Source organism: Phalacrocorax carbo, chromosome 1 (assembly GCF_963921805.1).
Source record: "Phalacrocorax carbo chromosome 1, bPhaCar2.1, whole genome shotgun sequence".
Classification (NCBI taxonomy): domain Eukaryota; kingdom Metazoa; phylum Chordata; class Aves; order Suliformes; family Phalacrocoracidae; genus Phalacrocorax; species Phalacrocorax carbo.
In genome coordinates, this window is record NC_087513.1 from 88826638 (window position 1) to 88839683 (window position 13046).

At 46.1% G+C, this 13046-nt stretch overlaps 1 protein-coding gene across 5 annotated transcripts in view; it reads left to right on the forward strand.

The window, feature by feature from the left end:
* Positions 1–508: 508 nt before the first annotated feature.
* Positions 509–13046, forward strand: part of CD58 (CD58 molecule) — a 38632-nt gene continuing 26094 nt past the window's right edge. For all 5 annotated transcript variants that reach the window (XM_064465879.1, XM_064465896.1, XM_064465905.1 and 2 more), the window contains exon 1: positions 509–625. In XM_064465879.1, coding sequence (XP_064321949.1) covers positions 577–625 — 49 coding nt within the window. In that variant the 5' untranslated portion in view covers positions 509–576. The remainder of the gene's footprint in view (positions 626–13046) is intronic.

Here is a 13046-nt window from a genome sequence, read left to right on the forward strand (position 1 = left end):
CAACCCAGCCTTGGCTGACACAAGCGAGCACGGCCAGGCCTGGCCTCGAGCCCACCCCTCAAACCGAGGCATTGCCAGGTGTCCCCCAAAGAGAACAGTGGCCATTTAGGGGAGCATCAGTGTCAAACACCAGGCTCCGGGGCGTACGGGGTTTAAGACGACCATCATTTTCTGAGGCGGCGAGCTGCACATTATCTGTTCTCCCCCTAACCCGTGGGGCTCCCACTCCACACTAAATTGATTTAATTTCAGGTTTTCGACTAGCAGAGCTGAAACTTCCCCTCTGTTAAGAGGAACGGGACAATTTCTGCTGCCAGTGCTCGCGAGAGTTACCCCCCATGAACGGAAACGCCCTTCGCAGTGTCACCTCGCAGCCCGGCTCCTCTCCGGCGGCCGCAACCCACAGCGAAGTCCGAAATCCCCGCTCCTAACCGAGGCCCGGGGTTTCCAGAGCAAGCCCAGCGGCAAAGCACCTGGCACCGCCCTTCCAGGGCCGGGCCCGCCGGCCTTAGGGCGGCGACTTCCGTGCTTGGTCTTGAGCACGGCGGGAACGAGTCACTTGCGGGCGGAGCAGCGATGAGGTTGCTATTTGGGCTGAGGTTCCTGTTCTTTGGCTTCTTTCTAGGTAAGTCGTGAGGGGGGCGGCGGGGGGACCCTTCTCGAGCTCTCCGTTCCCCTGCCGCCTGGCACCCCTCACCTGTGTCCGGGGGGGCAGCGAGCGCTAGCGGCGGCGCTGCTGGGAGCGGGACACCCCGTAAGAGTCCCTCCAAGGTGGCCGCAGGGCGGCGGCTTCGCAGTCGCCGGTCGGGTTTGGCAGCTGTGGTGCGTCCCGGCCTGGGAAACCGCCCCCACCCACCTCCCCGGGCGCGGCCGTCCTCGCCGGGCGGCGGGAGCGTGGCCTGGCCTGGCCCTCTTCTCTCATGGCCTTCGGTGTGCCTCTGTACGCGGGGCTGGAGGGAGCTGTTCCCATTTTCTCCTTAGCCGTAGAATCGTTTAGGTTGGGAAAGACCTTTAAGATCATCGAGTCCAACCGTTAGCCTAGCACTGCCAAGTCCCCCACTAAACCACGTCCCTGAGCACCGTATCTACACGTCTTTTGAATACTCTGGGGATGATAGCCCAACCAATTTCCTGGCAGCCTGTTCCAGCTCCCTTTCAGTGAAGAAATTTTTCCTAATATCCAATCTAAACCTCCCCTGGCACAACCTCAGGCCATTTCCTCTCGTCCTATCACAAGTTACTTGGGAGAAGAAACCAATACCCACCTCAGTACAACCTCCTTTGAGGTAGTTGTAGAGAGCGATAAGGTCTCCCCTCAGCCTCCTCTTCTCCAGGCTAAACAACCCGAGTTCCCTCAACCTCTCCTCATAAGGCCTGGTCTCCAGACCTTTCGCCAGCTTTTTTGCTCTTCCCTGGATACGCTCCAGCGAAGGACCAGAAGAGAGCTGTCTGAATGCAGCCTCCCTCAGTGCTTGTTTGTAGTTCCCTCCCACTCCCTGCCCATGTCTCTGTTGCCTGGAGCCAACCCTGCTTCTCTGTCCCCACGTCTCCTCTCTGTCACTCCTCACAGAACCCCATTTCACCCGCTGTGTGCTCAGCTCTGCCTTACAGATACCTCCTGGCAGCAAGGCACTGCCCAGGGCATCTCTGTGGTAGTAGGCAGAACAAAATAGCTGCCTTTCTTCCGTATTTAACAGTAGAATTTCTTTGTATTGCCCATCAGTATGTTTAGGATACCTCACCCACCCTGACCTGCAGTTTTTCACACATGTAATACTTGCACCTTCTTTGTCTCAAACTTGGGTGAATGGGAAGGTTACAGTAGGAATGGGTGTGACTTTTATGGTACAGTTAATTTCCTGTCCAAGTGAAATTACTCTGCGCTACAGAGGTAGCATGTCTGCACGCGGGGGGGGAAACGACCTCGTACTCCCAAGGCACATTTGTCCCCAGTTCCTATGGTGTGAAGGAGCTTAGGAAAGTAGCTTTTATTGTAAAACTATTTTGTCATCTCTGTATATGAAAATGCTGTTTATTGTGTATTCTGTGTTACTTCTTGCTCAAGGAAAAATCATCAAAGTTCTCAATGGTTTGGCTTTTGTGTTTTTTGGTTTTTTTTATGTGTGAGGCTTTTTTGTAGAAGTAAACTATTAATATTAACTTCTGGTAAAATACTAAACAAAGCCCTTCTTAATTCAACTTTCACCTGTGTACCTGAGGAGCATAGCCCTCATGTCCATAGCCCTTGCACAGGGCTATGAACATGAGAAATACAAACAAAACTTGCTTATTTTTGAAATGGAAGACAGATGTACAAACTTTCACATTTTCATCAGGAGTAGCTGCTATTGCTGGATAAACCAAGCAGCGTGGCTTGGTGTATGTAGATCTTCTTATAATTCTTCTAGTCTAAGAGGTTTCGCAGTGGCTTTTCTGTTGCTTTGGGAGTTTCCTGGATGTGCTTAAAATAGGACCTATTATGCCCCTTTAAAAAAAAAAAAAAAACCAACAAAAGAACAGTCTTCCTTTGCTTTTCCTGATGGCTTTAAGCAGCTGGTTCTGCTACTGAGTGTTCAGAACAACTCCCTGAGATTTCCTCCCATAGTATTCCAGAAATCTTCATCTTATTTTGTTTAATTAAGATTGTGAGATCCTGTTCTGCAGCCAAGACAGTAAGAAAGCTCTGGGACCAGGTCTGTGGAGAAGCTAGGACTTTGCATACCCGTGTGAGCCAGTCTGCCCATGTTCAGCCTTAGATGCAATTTCTTCATCTCACCTGCACTGCTTTTGCAGATCATTCTTAATGAGTGTTAGTAAAGCATAATTGAGCATCCTCTTCTAACTTCCTGTTTGTGCAAAAGCACTCTGTTACCTTACTTTGCATAAGTTGCATGCTGCTGCTACTCTGAGCATTGGAGTCTAGGTGCTGTAGACTTAGCCAGGAAATGAGATTCCAGGTTCCGAACAAGGTAGAGTTGAAAGGGAGAGATGATGGTGATTGGGCAACTGGAGAGGGTAATTGTGGCTGCAAGTATCATAACATCCTCCTTTACCAAAAAAATTAACTAGCTCTGTTGTCTTCTCCTCTCTATAAAACTTTGATTCTCCCCTGATTGATTAGGGTAGGAGATCAAGAATACAAATACAAGCTTTTTACTGTTGTTCACTAAACTAAATCAGTGAGATTTCACACCCTCTCTGTGTTTGTATGCTTGCATTATTGCCTGATATGCATGTGGATGCCTATGTGTAAATGTTCTTATGTTGATTTTATCAAGGTAAAATAATCTGTCATCTCCATGTGAGAAAATCAAGACTCTGAAAGTCAGACTGATTTGCCCAAGTGCATAAAGTAAATCAGTAGCAGTTTGACTTGGCATGAAAGTTTCTAGCCTTGCAAGTACCTGTGGTAAATGCCAGGATGCTGTTGGTTGATCCTCATCTTCTGTCAGCCTTCCCCTCCTGAATCCTTGCCTTCCCAGCCACCCTGCTTCTCCACTCAAATTCAAAGCACTGCACCTATACGAGTCTCATGTCGTTGAACATCTGGAAATGGGAGGGAGAGAGAAGCATGTGGCATAATCCATCTTGAAGATGTGCTTCTTCATTCTTCCATGGGAACCTGTGACGCACAGAAGCTGCAGTGTAGCTTTGGCATCTTCAGAATCCCTACTCACCATGTAGGGATTACTGCTTTTCACAACACCCTGTCAGGTCAGGTTTTTGTTAGATTGTCAGATAAAATCTCAGTCTTGCAAATACAGTGCTTGAAGTGTACAGGTCGCATTGAGGCTATGAAGGACTTTGATTTCAGACCTGCAAAGGCCATACTTCTTCAGTCATTGGGAGCTCAAGCCAAGACTATTCAGTTTTGGGATCCTGGAAATTGTGGATGGAGAAAAAAAGAACCCACACAGGGATCTTTGCACCCTCCCTGTACGTGGGTTGCAGGAGGCGGATCCCTCCTCCTCCTGTATAGAGGTATACATACCTCTACACCATCAGGATGATCAGTGTCAGCCACTCTGGTGGGGTTGTTCTGGTGTGCTGCAGATGGCAGCCAAACACCTAGTGACTTTAGCAAAGTCAGGACTCCCGCCCCCACCCCAAAAGTAGAGGGGATAAGGGAGGTAAGCTGGATGAGTGAACTAGAGCACTTAGAAGCATTCTGCATTTGTAGTGAGGCTCATGTGAAAGCCATGGAACAATTTCAGCAGTCTGGGCATCAACTAATTTTTAAGCAGTATTGCTGCCTTCTAGTTCTTGCATATTTTGCTGTGTTCCTTAATGCTTCGTTTCCTCGTTCAACTTCTTTCATAAAAATTGAGTTAAGGGGAGACAACGTGGTTCACCTAAGAGCACAAGTTACTGTATGAAATATTGAGTGTGGGTTGACAGAAAGACATTTGTTAGCAAGTCTCATGTTTTCTTTCTGACTACTTCTAAAAGTAACCAACACAGAAAACACACTTGCCCTGATGTGCTGGACTTGGCAGTGTTGGGTTAACAGTTGGACATGATTATCTTAAAGGTCTTTTCCAACCTCAATGGTTCTATGGTTCTAACTGCAAAGATTACCTGGCTGAAAATGAACTCAAATGAAGGAAAAAAGTTATTGAGACAGTTGTTTTCTAAGTCCTCTTGATCATATAGCTACATACTGTGGTAGTACAACATAGAAGTGCTGTCTGGATATTGGGAGTAAGTGGCCATAGGATTTGAATTGCTTTTTTTCTGGAAGTTCAGGGTAGGCTTAAATGCAAGTCAGCTCTGTCCCTAAGCAAAGCCCAAAGATTGAAAATAATCAGTATCCTACAGGACACAGTGATCTCTAATAGTTCAATATTGCCAAAGTGGGGATTCCCAGTTCTCCCCTCCCTTCCTGGCCTCACGCTGCCGTGTGTTGACCTGGGCATTCACTGGATTTAGCTTGTTGCATTAATGGCAATGTCATTTGTCAAAAAATCCGATAAAGTTAATGAACGGTATTGTTTCAGTCCAGGGAGCACGCCAATGGAGCAGGACCCTGAGACTGCAAGGAGGGCAAAAGCTGGTGGAAGGGAGGGAGTGTGGGATGGCCACACACACCTACCCCCTATGAGTGGGCTCAGGTGTTTGCTTAATTGCCCTGAGCTAATCAATTATCTGGGGCAAGGAGCACAAGATTTTTAGAATAGGAGTTCTCACATTGCAGCCTGCTCCTATGTGTGACCTGAAGAAGGGTCTCATTGACTATGTTCTTGACAGGAGAGCTAGCTGAACCTAGGCTTCCTCGAAGTACAGGCAATCTACTAAAGTAGTTAACTCCAGCTAGTCAACTATATAAACATTTCCAAAGCTGCAGTTAAATGATTGGGTTATCTTAAGTTTGCATATGCAGAGCGCATAATGCTATAACTACAGAACATACAAGTACGATTTTATGTGCTCTCTTCCCACCATTAGCCCCATATAGTGCCTCTTACAGCAGAAGAAGATCTGGAAGCCATGGTCCTGCAGTAAACCCTCTTCTGCATGGTGTATTCCTTGGGGTACTGCTCTGTTAGTGGACTTTGACTTCTGCAGAATAGATGAAGTTTTCCTGTTCTAGAACAGCACGTAAGAAAGACTCTTGTAAGGCAGGGATCAGTCCTTTGCCTCCTAGAGAATGTCTTGCACTTCCATAGTCTTTTATAGTAAGATGGGTTAAATCAAGGATCAGAAGAACTGTGACTGAATAATTATTAATAAAGTGATAGTGTTGCTCAGAGGTAATTTCTGGGGACTGAGGCTTGGGCGGTAGAAGGACTATACAAAGCTAAAATCCTTGGGTTGTAAAGCTGCATTACTATCCAAATGATAGGAATGATGGAGGTGAATTCAGGTTTGTGCTAGACGGGTGGTAAGAAGCAGCGTGACAAATTGCATGTGGTTTGCTTAGCAGAAGTGAAAACTCTCTACTTAATCCAGGGTGATGATAAGCGCTGTGAGTAGGTGAAGTTTGCTAATAGTGTGATGTGTATCTAGGTTGTTAAATTAGAAACTTCTTGTTGTTGATTGAGCGCAACATAACCAAGTATGGGAGAGCTGTGAGTGCAGATTGATGATACTTGAAAGGTAGAGGTGCTATGCTAGCTAAAATACCAGTAGCTTTGTGAAGCTTTTTCTCTTGCTGCTACCTTTAGTGTAGACCTGGTAACACTGTACATATACCTTTATCCTGGTGTATGAATGGGTGGACTTGCTAGAGATGGAATATTTTTGTTGATGTTTGTTTAGTATGAAATGAGTAGACTTACCTAGAAGTAACCTAAAGCAATGCTTTGGCAAAAAGAAGACGCCCAAATCAAGAAGGTGCTGCAAAAATGAGATCCCACACGTTTACATTCAGTATCCTTTCCAACTTGGAACTATAACCCAGTGGATACTTCTAATACAAAGTTTATTTAGAGGCATCTCCTCCGAGTTGCTTTTATATAAAAAGTTTTAAAGCTTAAGAAAATTTGCCAGAGCTGCACACTCAGTATCCATGTCGAGATGTGCACTGTGCTGGGTTCAGAGCTTCCATTTCGGATATTTGAAGAAGCAGGCCTGAGCTGCAAAATTTTGGATTGGACAGAATCTGCCCTTAATTCAAAGGCAAAGACACCAGGATTTCAGGTACGTTGTTGTGAAACCAGATCCTCCTGGCTCACAGGAGAGTCAGAGGTGGCTAGAGATCTGGAAACAAGTTGTGAAGCCCAACCCAGTCACTCGCTTGCTCCCCCTCAGCAGGACAGGGTAGAGAGTCAGGAGGGCAAAAGCATGAAAAACTCGTGGGTTGAGATAAAGACAATTTAATAAGTGGGGGACGACGACCAAGTGATGCAAAAGCAATCACTTACCCCTTCCCACCAGCAGGCTTCTTTGAGCAACAGCTGCTTTGGAAAAACACTCCTCCCACCTCATGTTTATTGCTGAGCATGACATATTCTAGGGAATATCTCTTTGATCAGTTGGGGCCAACTGTCATGGCTGTGTCCCATCCCCAGCCGCCTTCTGGGATTGGGCAGAATGAGCAAGAGAGGTGGTCTTGATGCTGTGCAAGCGCTGTTCAGTAATAGTTAAAACATTGGTGTGTTATCAATACTGTTTTGGTCACAAATCTAAAACACAACACCATAAGGGCTGCTATGAAGAAAATTAACTCCATCTCAAGCAGACCTGGTACATAAGTGCATGGCAGCAGTGACTATGGCAAGTAGTAGGAAGACTAAGACTGGGCAAGTAATCAGAGGACAAGGGGAGTGGAAGAGGCTTGGGCGGGAAACAGGGTGAAGTGAGCTAGACAGATCTGTGACGTTCAGCAAATGGAAGACAGATGTAAGTGGGAACAGGGCAGAGGAACTGAAAATTCTAGCTATTTAGAAAAAAAGAAGTCTTTTGAACTAAACTCACAAAAGTTGTTGAAGACTTGCACCTTCTTCTCAATTCTGGTGTCAGAGTCAGCTGGCGTCTGATCCTGGTGGCACCTTTATTCCTGCGGAGCTGTTGTTTTAGTCCTCAGTCTTCCCTATTCCTCAACTTCTTTCCCTGGAAGTATCCAGGATTGCCTAGTCCTTGTCATAGCCAAGCTTTTCTGCATTGTGCTTGTACCTAAGCTCTGCTGGGATCCACCTAGTCCTTCTGAGATTCATATAACAAGGCTTTGATAACCCTACCATAGGTTGTGGAGCATGCTCATTCTTCTCCCCCTTCAGGCTGTGCCAGTGTGGATGAGGGAATTATAATGCAGCTGGGCCCAAGAGGGTCTGGTCTGGTCAGGACACTAGTGAGAAGTTTTTAGGCTCCTCTTTAGTTGACTGTGGATTTTATCTCTTTAACACAGGAAAATGTCTTGAACATTTGGTTTGACTAGTGAGTTACTGGAGAAAAGGGAGGCAACATCTCCATCTCTTACAGCATTTTTGAAGGCTTTACCTCTGTCCTAGGAAGGTTTAGGTCTGTGAACCCAGAGTGGAGAGAGGGAAGTGCCCTCAGTGAAGCGGGTAAACACAAGGGGTTGGATTTAAGATGCCGCTAGTAGCTGTTTTCAGAAGTCTGTTCCGGGTTGTGCGTGCAGTCACTGCATTCCGAGCCAGGCCTGTGCTGCTGGCCAAAGGGGCAGTCCTACTCATGTTTTTTACCAGTTTGCTTGTTTCTGCTCCCTTCCATGCCCAAGCATCAGTGTTCCCACAGTGAGCCATGTCTGGGAATTACAATCCTTCTGTGTTGTGGTTTTGGTCTTTTTTTGTGTGTGTGGGAGTGTTTTTTGTTTTGTTTTTTTTTTTTTTTTTCTTTGAGTGGAAGTGTGTGTCAGGTGAGCTTTCAGCAGGTTGTACTCTCTGCATGACTATTTCATTGTGGGAACAGGCAGACAGAAACAAAGGAGAGGGAGGAGTGGGTAGGTCATCTCCACGGACTGTTTGTCAGCAGTATAGTTTTAAAATGCCTGGATAACCTTTGCATGGAGATGCTGCCTGTTGTTAGGCCTGTGCTGAGGGATATAACTGAAGGTATGGATTTTGTGGTGGGGAGGGATGCAGGCTTGTTGGTGGGTGCCACCCTTAGGTCCTGCCTTTGCTGATCTGTAGAGCTCTGTAAATGCAGGTAGTCCCATATTGTCCAGGAGTAGCAGCACATACCTTTGTGAACTTGCTGCAGTATGCAAGTGGAAAACTCTGCTTTTGATGTTACATGTAAGATTTGCAGTCATTCCTGCATGAATCTGATTTTCTCTTGCAACAGCCTGGGATGCTGCTACAGCTTACTGTTCATTCTCTCTTTCCTGGTTGTAGCTTTTGCCTCTGCTTTTATACCACAGGTCTAAGTGCTTTCTTACTGGAATTTGGGAAATGGGTCATGTTTGCCCTCTGGGGGAATTAGGAAGACTATGAGTGAATATTCAGATAGTCCTTCTAGGCTGAACATTTTTTTTCAGGGTTCTCTGCAGCTGGTGATTTTGAGGGTTAGGAGGGGACAGAACTCTGTTGCTTACAGCTGCTGGGGGAATTCCCAATTAAAGAAAAGCCTCATGAAGGGGTATTTGGGAAGTCACAAAAACAGAACAAAAATCCACTCTTTAGAAAGCCCAACTCCTGAGGCAGACAGTTCCTTGCTGTAAGCTAATCAGTGAAGACTCTTCCACCCAGCTTCAGCAGCAGCAATGCCTTAATGGTAATATGGAAGCCTAAATGAGGCTTGTATAGACCTAATATATACATATATGGCCTAGGCAACTGGTCTGTGCAGTGGGTAGGGAATTTGCTGATGGGCTGCACCCAAAGGGTGGTGGTAAACAGCTCTTTTTCAAGGTGACAACCTGTCACTAGTGGAGTCCCCCAGGGATCGATATTGGGCCCAATGTTATTCAACGTTTTTAAGCGATCTGGATAATGGGATCAAGTGTGGCCTGATTAATTTTGCAGCTGACACCAAATGGAGTGGGGTTGCAGACACTCCAGAAAGGAGAGATGCTCTGCAGGAAAATCTGGATAGGCTGGAAGAGTGGGCCAACAAGTACCTTATGAAGTTCAACAAGGGCAAGTGTAAGGTCATTCACCTGGGAAAACATAATGCGGGAGTGCAGCACAGACTGGGATGCACCTGGCTGGAGAGCAGCTCTGTAGAAAGGGACCTGGGGGTCCTGGTGGACAGGAAGCTCAACATGAGCGAACAGTGTGCTGCTGTGGCCAAGAAGGCCAACAGGATGCTGGGTTGCATCGAAAAGGGCATCGCCAGCAGGGATAAAGAAGTCATCCTGCTCTACTCAGCGCTTGTCAGGCCACACCTGGAGTACTGTGTACAGTTCTGGTCCCCTCTATAAGGCTGTGGACAGGCTGGAAGGGGTCCAGAGAAGGGCCACCAAGATGATCAAAGGAGTGGGAAGCCTGCCATAGGAGGATAGTCTGGGAGAGCGGGGTTTGTTCAGCCTTGAGAAAAGAAGGCTCAGAGGGGATCTCATCACCACGTACCAGTACTTAAGGGGCAGCTACAAAGAAGATGGAGACTCCCTTTTTACAAGGAGTCACGTGGAGAGGACAAGGGGGAATGGACACAAGTTGCTCTTGGGGAGATTCCAATTGGACACGAGAAGGAAATTTTTCACAGTGAGGACAGTCAACCATTGGAATAGTCTCCCAGGGAAGTGGTTGGCTTGGCCACATTGGACACTTTTAAGATTTGGCTGGACAGGGCGCTGGGCCATCTTGTGTAGGCTGTGCTCTTCCTGGAAAGGTTGGACTAGATGATCCCTGAGGTCCCTTCCAACTTGTGCTGCTTCTGCGATTCTTCTTCTGCGATTCTTCTTCTGCGATTCTTCTTCTGCGATTCTTCTTCTGCGATTCTTCTTCTGCGATTCTTCTTCTGCGATTCTTCTTCTGCGATTCTTCTTCTGCGATTCTTCTTCTGCGATTCTTCTTCTGCGATTCTTGCATTTCAAATAGGTACTTGATACCAAAAAGGATTCTAATGATAGCATTAAAAATAAGGGAATTAGCTTACAGAAGTTCTCCAGAATAACTAAGCCTTATATCAGCTCCAAGAAAAGTAGTGAAGAAAATCAAATCAGGTAGACAAAAATAGTAATAAAGCATTTATTGCTGATAAGTGGAGCATTAAATTCCACTTAGTCTGAACAGACCATGTGGCTAACTTCAGCCTGCTTAATTTCTTAGTCAGAATTATTCAGGTGAATATTAAAACTTGAGTATAGCACACTAGGTTGTATGGTTGACCTGTTACTCTGTGAGTGAATGACTGTGCCTTGTCTTGCATAGGCTTCAATCCAAGCTCTGCATTCAGAGACATGATTCGGTTAGCGTGGAGTTCCAGGTTACGTGCATTAGCTGAGGTGTTGCCAAACATGAGGAAATCTGAAATGTTTTCATGTAATGTAAACCAGGCTAAGATTTATGGCTTGCTGTTTGCTGCAGGCCAAATCTGTGCACCTATGCTGTTGTCGTGGCTCAGCTAATGCGAGGTGGGTAGAACACTTGACCTCTGAGTCCAGGGTAGGACGAGAAGGCTGCACAGGCAAAGGTATTGGGCTGCTGGAGAAGAGGGGACAAAAGAGGTGTAGATGAGATGAGGTGGTGGGTTTGCAGAAGAGGCTTTGCTCGCACAGTGTTGGCTTCTCTTTATCACCAGCACTTTCATTACGTGATTCGATAGGAAGGATAGAACACAAAGACATATCATAAGAAGGAATCTGGAGTGGGTTGAAGGAGATAATAAGAGCAGGTAGTCTGATGTTTTCTGCAGAGGCTACTGGAGGCATTAGCACAGCACTACTGTTGTGTAAACTTTATCTTGGAATAATAGCTATAATATGGAAGAAGGAGAAAGCAGAGAAACATAATTCTTATTTCTAGCCTTCCAAAAAGAGTGTATGAGAAAGTGTTTGGCTGTTACTTCCTCTTTGCTCATAACAGAGAAGTTAGCTGCCTTGGAACGGGAAATCTGTCTCTATATTAAATTAAGTAGAAAAGAGGGGAAAGGGTCCCTTGGAAATTTAGAAAACATATGATGACACATGCTTTCTTTAGAAGCTCAAAGATGCATGGTGGAGACCTAATGCAACATTTCTGTATGATGTATAATTTCCTTGAAAAAAGAAGCTGACAGCATTGATTTTGGAGGTTTCTTCACATTCTCACTACAGGAGTGAAGCAGGGAAGTAGACGTGTCCGATCCCTGGTTCTAGACAGGAGGAGATGACAGTTATCCTGGAAGGATAATCTTTTCCCTGTCTTGTTCCTGGGAGCCCTGAGTGTCCTTGGGCAGGAACTCTTCAGCTCCTTGTCTCTAAGCCTTTGTTTCACCAGCCGGCAAGAACAGACTGTGATGAAAGAGGGCAGTGCTCCCCCATGCCTAACAGAAGCTGTGGAGGGAAAATGTGTTTTCAGCTCTGCTTTCCTCCAGTCTCATTTCTGGGCTTGAGGAAGAAACAATCTTGTCCTTGGAACTCCAGCCTAGCTCTTAATGACTCACTGAAAGAGAGCAAAAAGGCACAGAATGTTCACATGCATCAACAGCCAGGCTTGGGAAGTTGTTAGTGGTTGGCTGAGCAGTGGTGCCTGTCCTTGCTCATGGCCTTGCCCCCAGCAAATGGCTGCTTTCATCCCAGAAGGGAGTCACGTTACCTTCCTCTTGTCAGCAGCCATTGTGGCTTGGCTTATGCATGGTGACATTAAGCCACCACAGCTTGCTGTGTCTGTGAGTCGAAGTTACTGAGAGGTAGAATTTCACAGTGGCTACAGCAGGGAGTCTTTCTCCATGCTGGAAATACTACGGGTCCCTAGGCAGTGAGAGATGACTTCTTGAAGGAAAATGCACTCCTAGAAATTGTCTTTATGAAACAAAAGTCTCTAACAAGACTCCAAGCTTCATCAGATCAAAACAGTGTTTCATCTTGCCCAGTGCAGTCTCCAGACACAAATATTGGAGCTCCTAGGCTCTAACTTTTTCTGGAAATTGTTAATTGAGATGGGTGGAAAGAAATGCTGTTGTAGCTTAGCCCCAGTCATCAACTGAGCACCACGCGGTCACTTGCTCACTCCCCCCACCCCAGTCAGATGGGAGAGAGAACCAGAAGAGGAAAAATAAGAAAACTCATGGGTTGAGATAAGAACCGTTTAATAGGTAAAGCAAAACAGTAATAGTAATAATAATAACAATAAAAATATAATGAAAAGAAAAAGCAAAAGCTGCACATGCAAGCAAAGCAAAACAAGGAATTCATTCACTACTTCCCGTGGGCAGGCAGGTGTTCAGCCATCTCCAGGAAAGCAGGGCTCCATCATGTGTAATGGCTACTTGGAAGACAAACACTGTCACTCCCAATGTCTGCCCCCCCCTTCCTTCTTCTTCCCCCAGCTTTATATGCTGAGCATGATGCCACATGGTATGGACTATGCCTTTGGCCAGTTTGGATCAGCTGTCTTGGCTGCGCTCCCTCCCTTCCTGGCTTCTTGTGCCGCTAGCAACGCATGGCAAGCTGGAAAAGCCCTTGACTTGTATAAGCACTACTTAGCAAGAACTAAAACTTC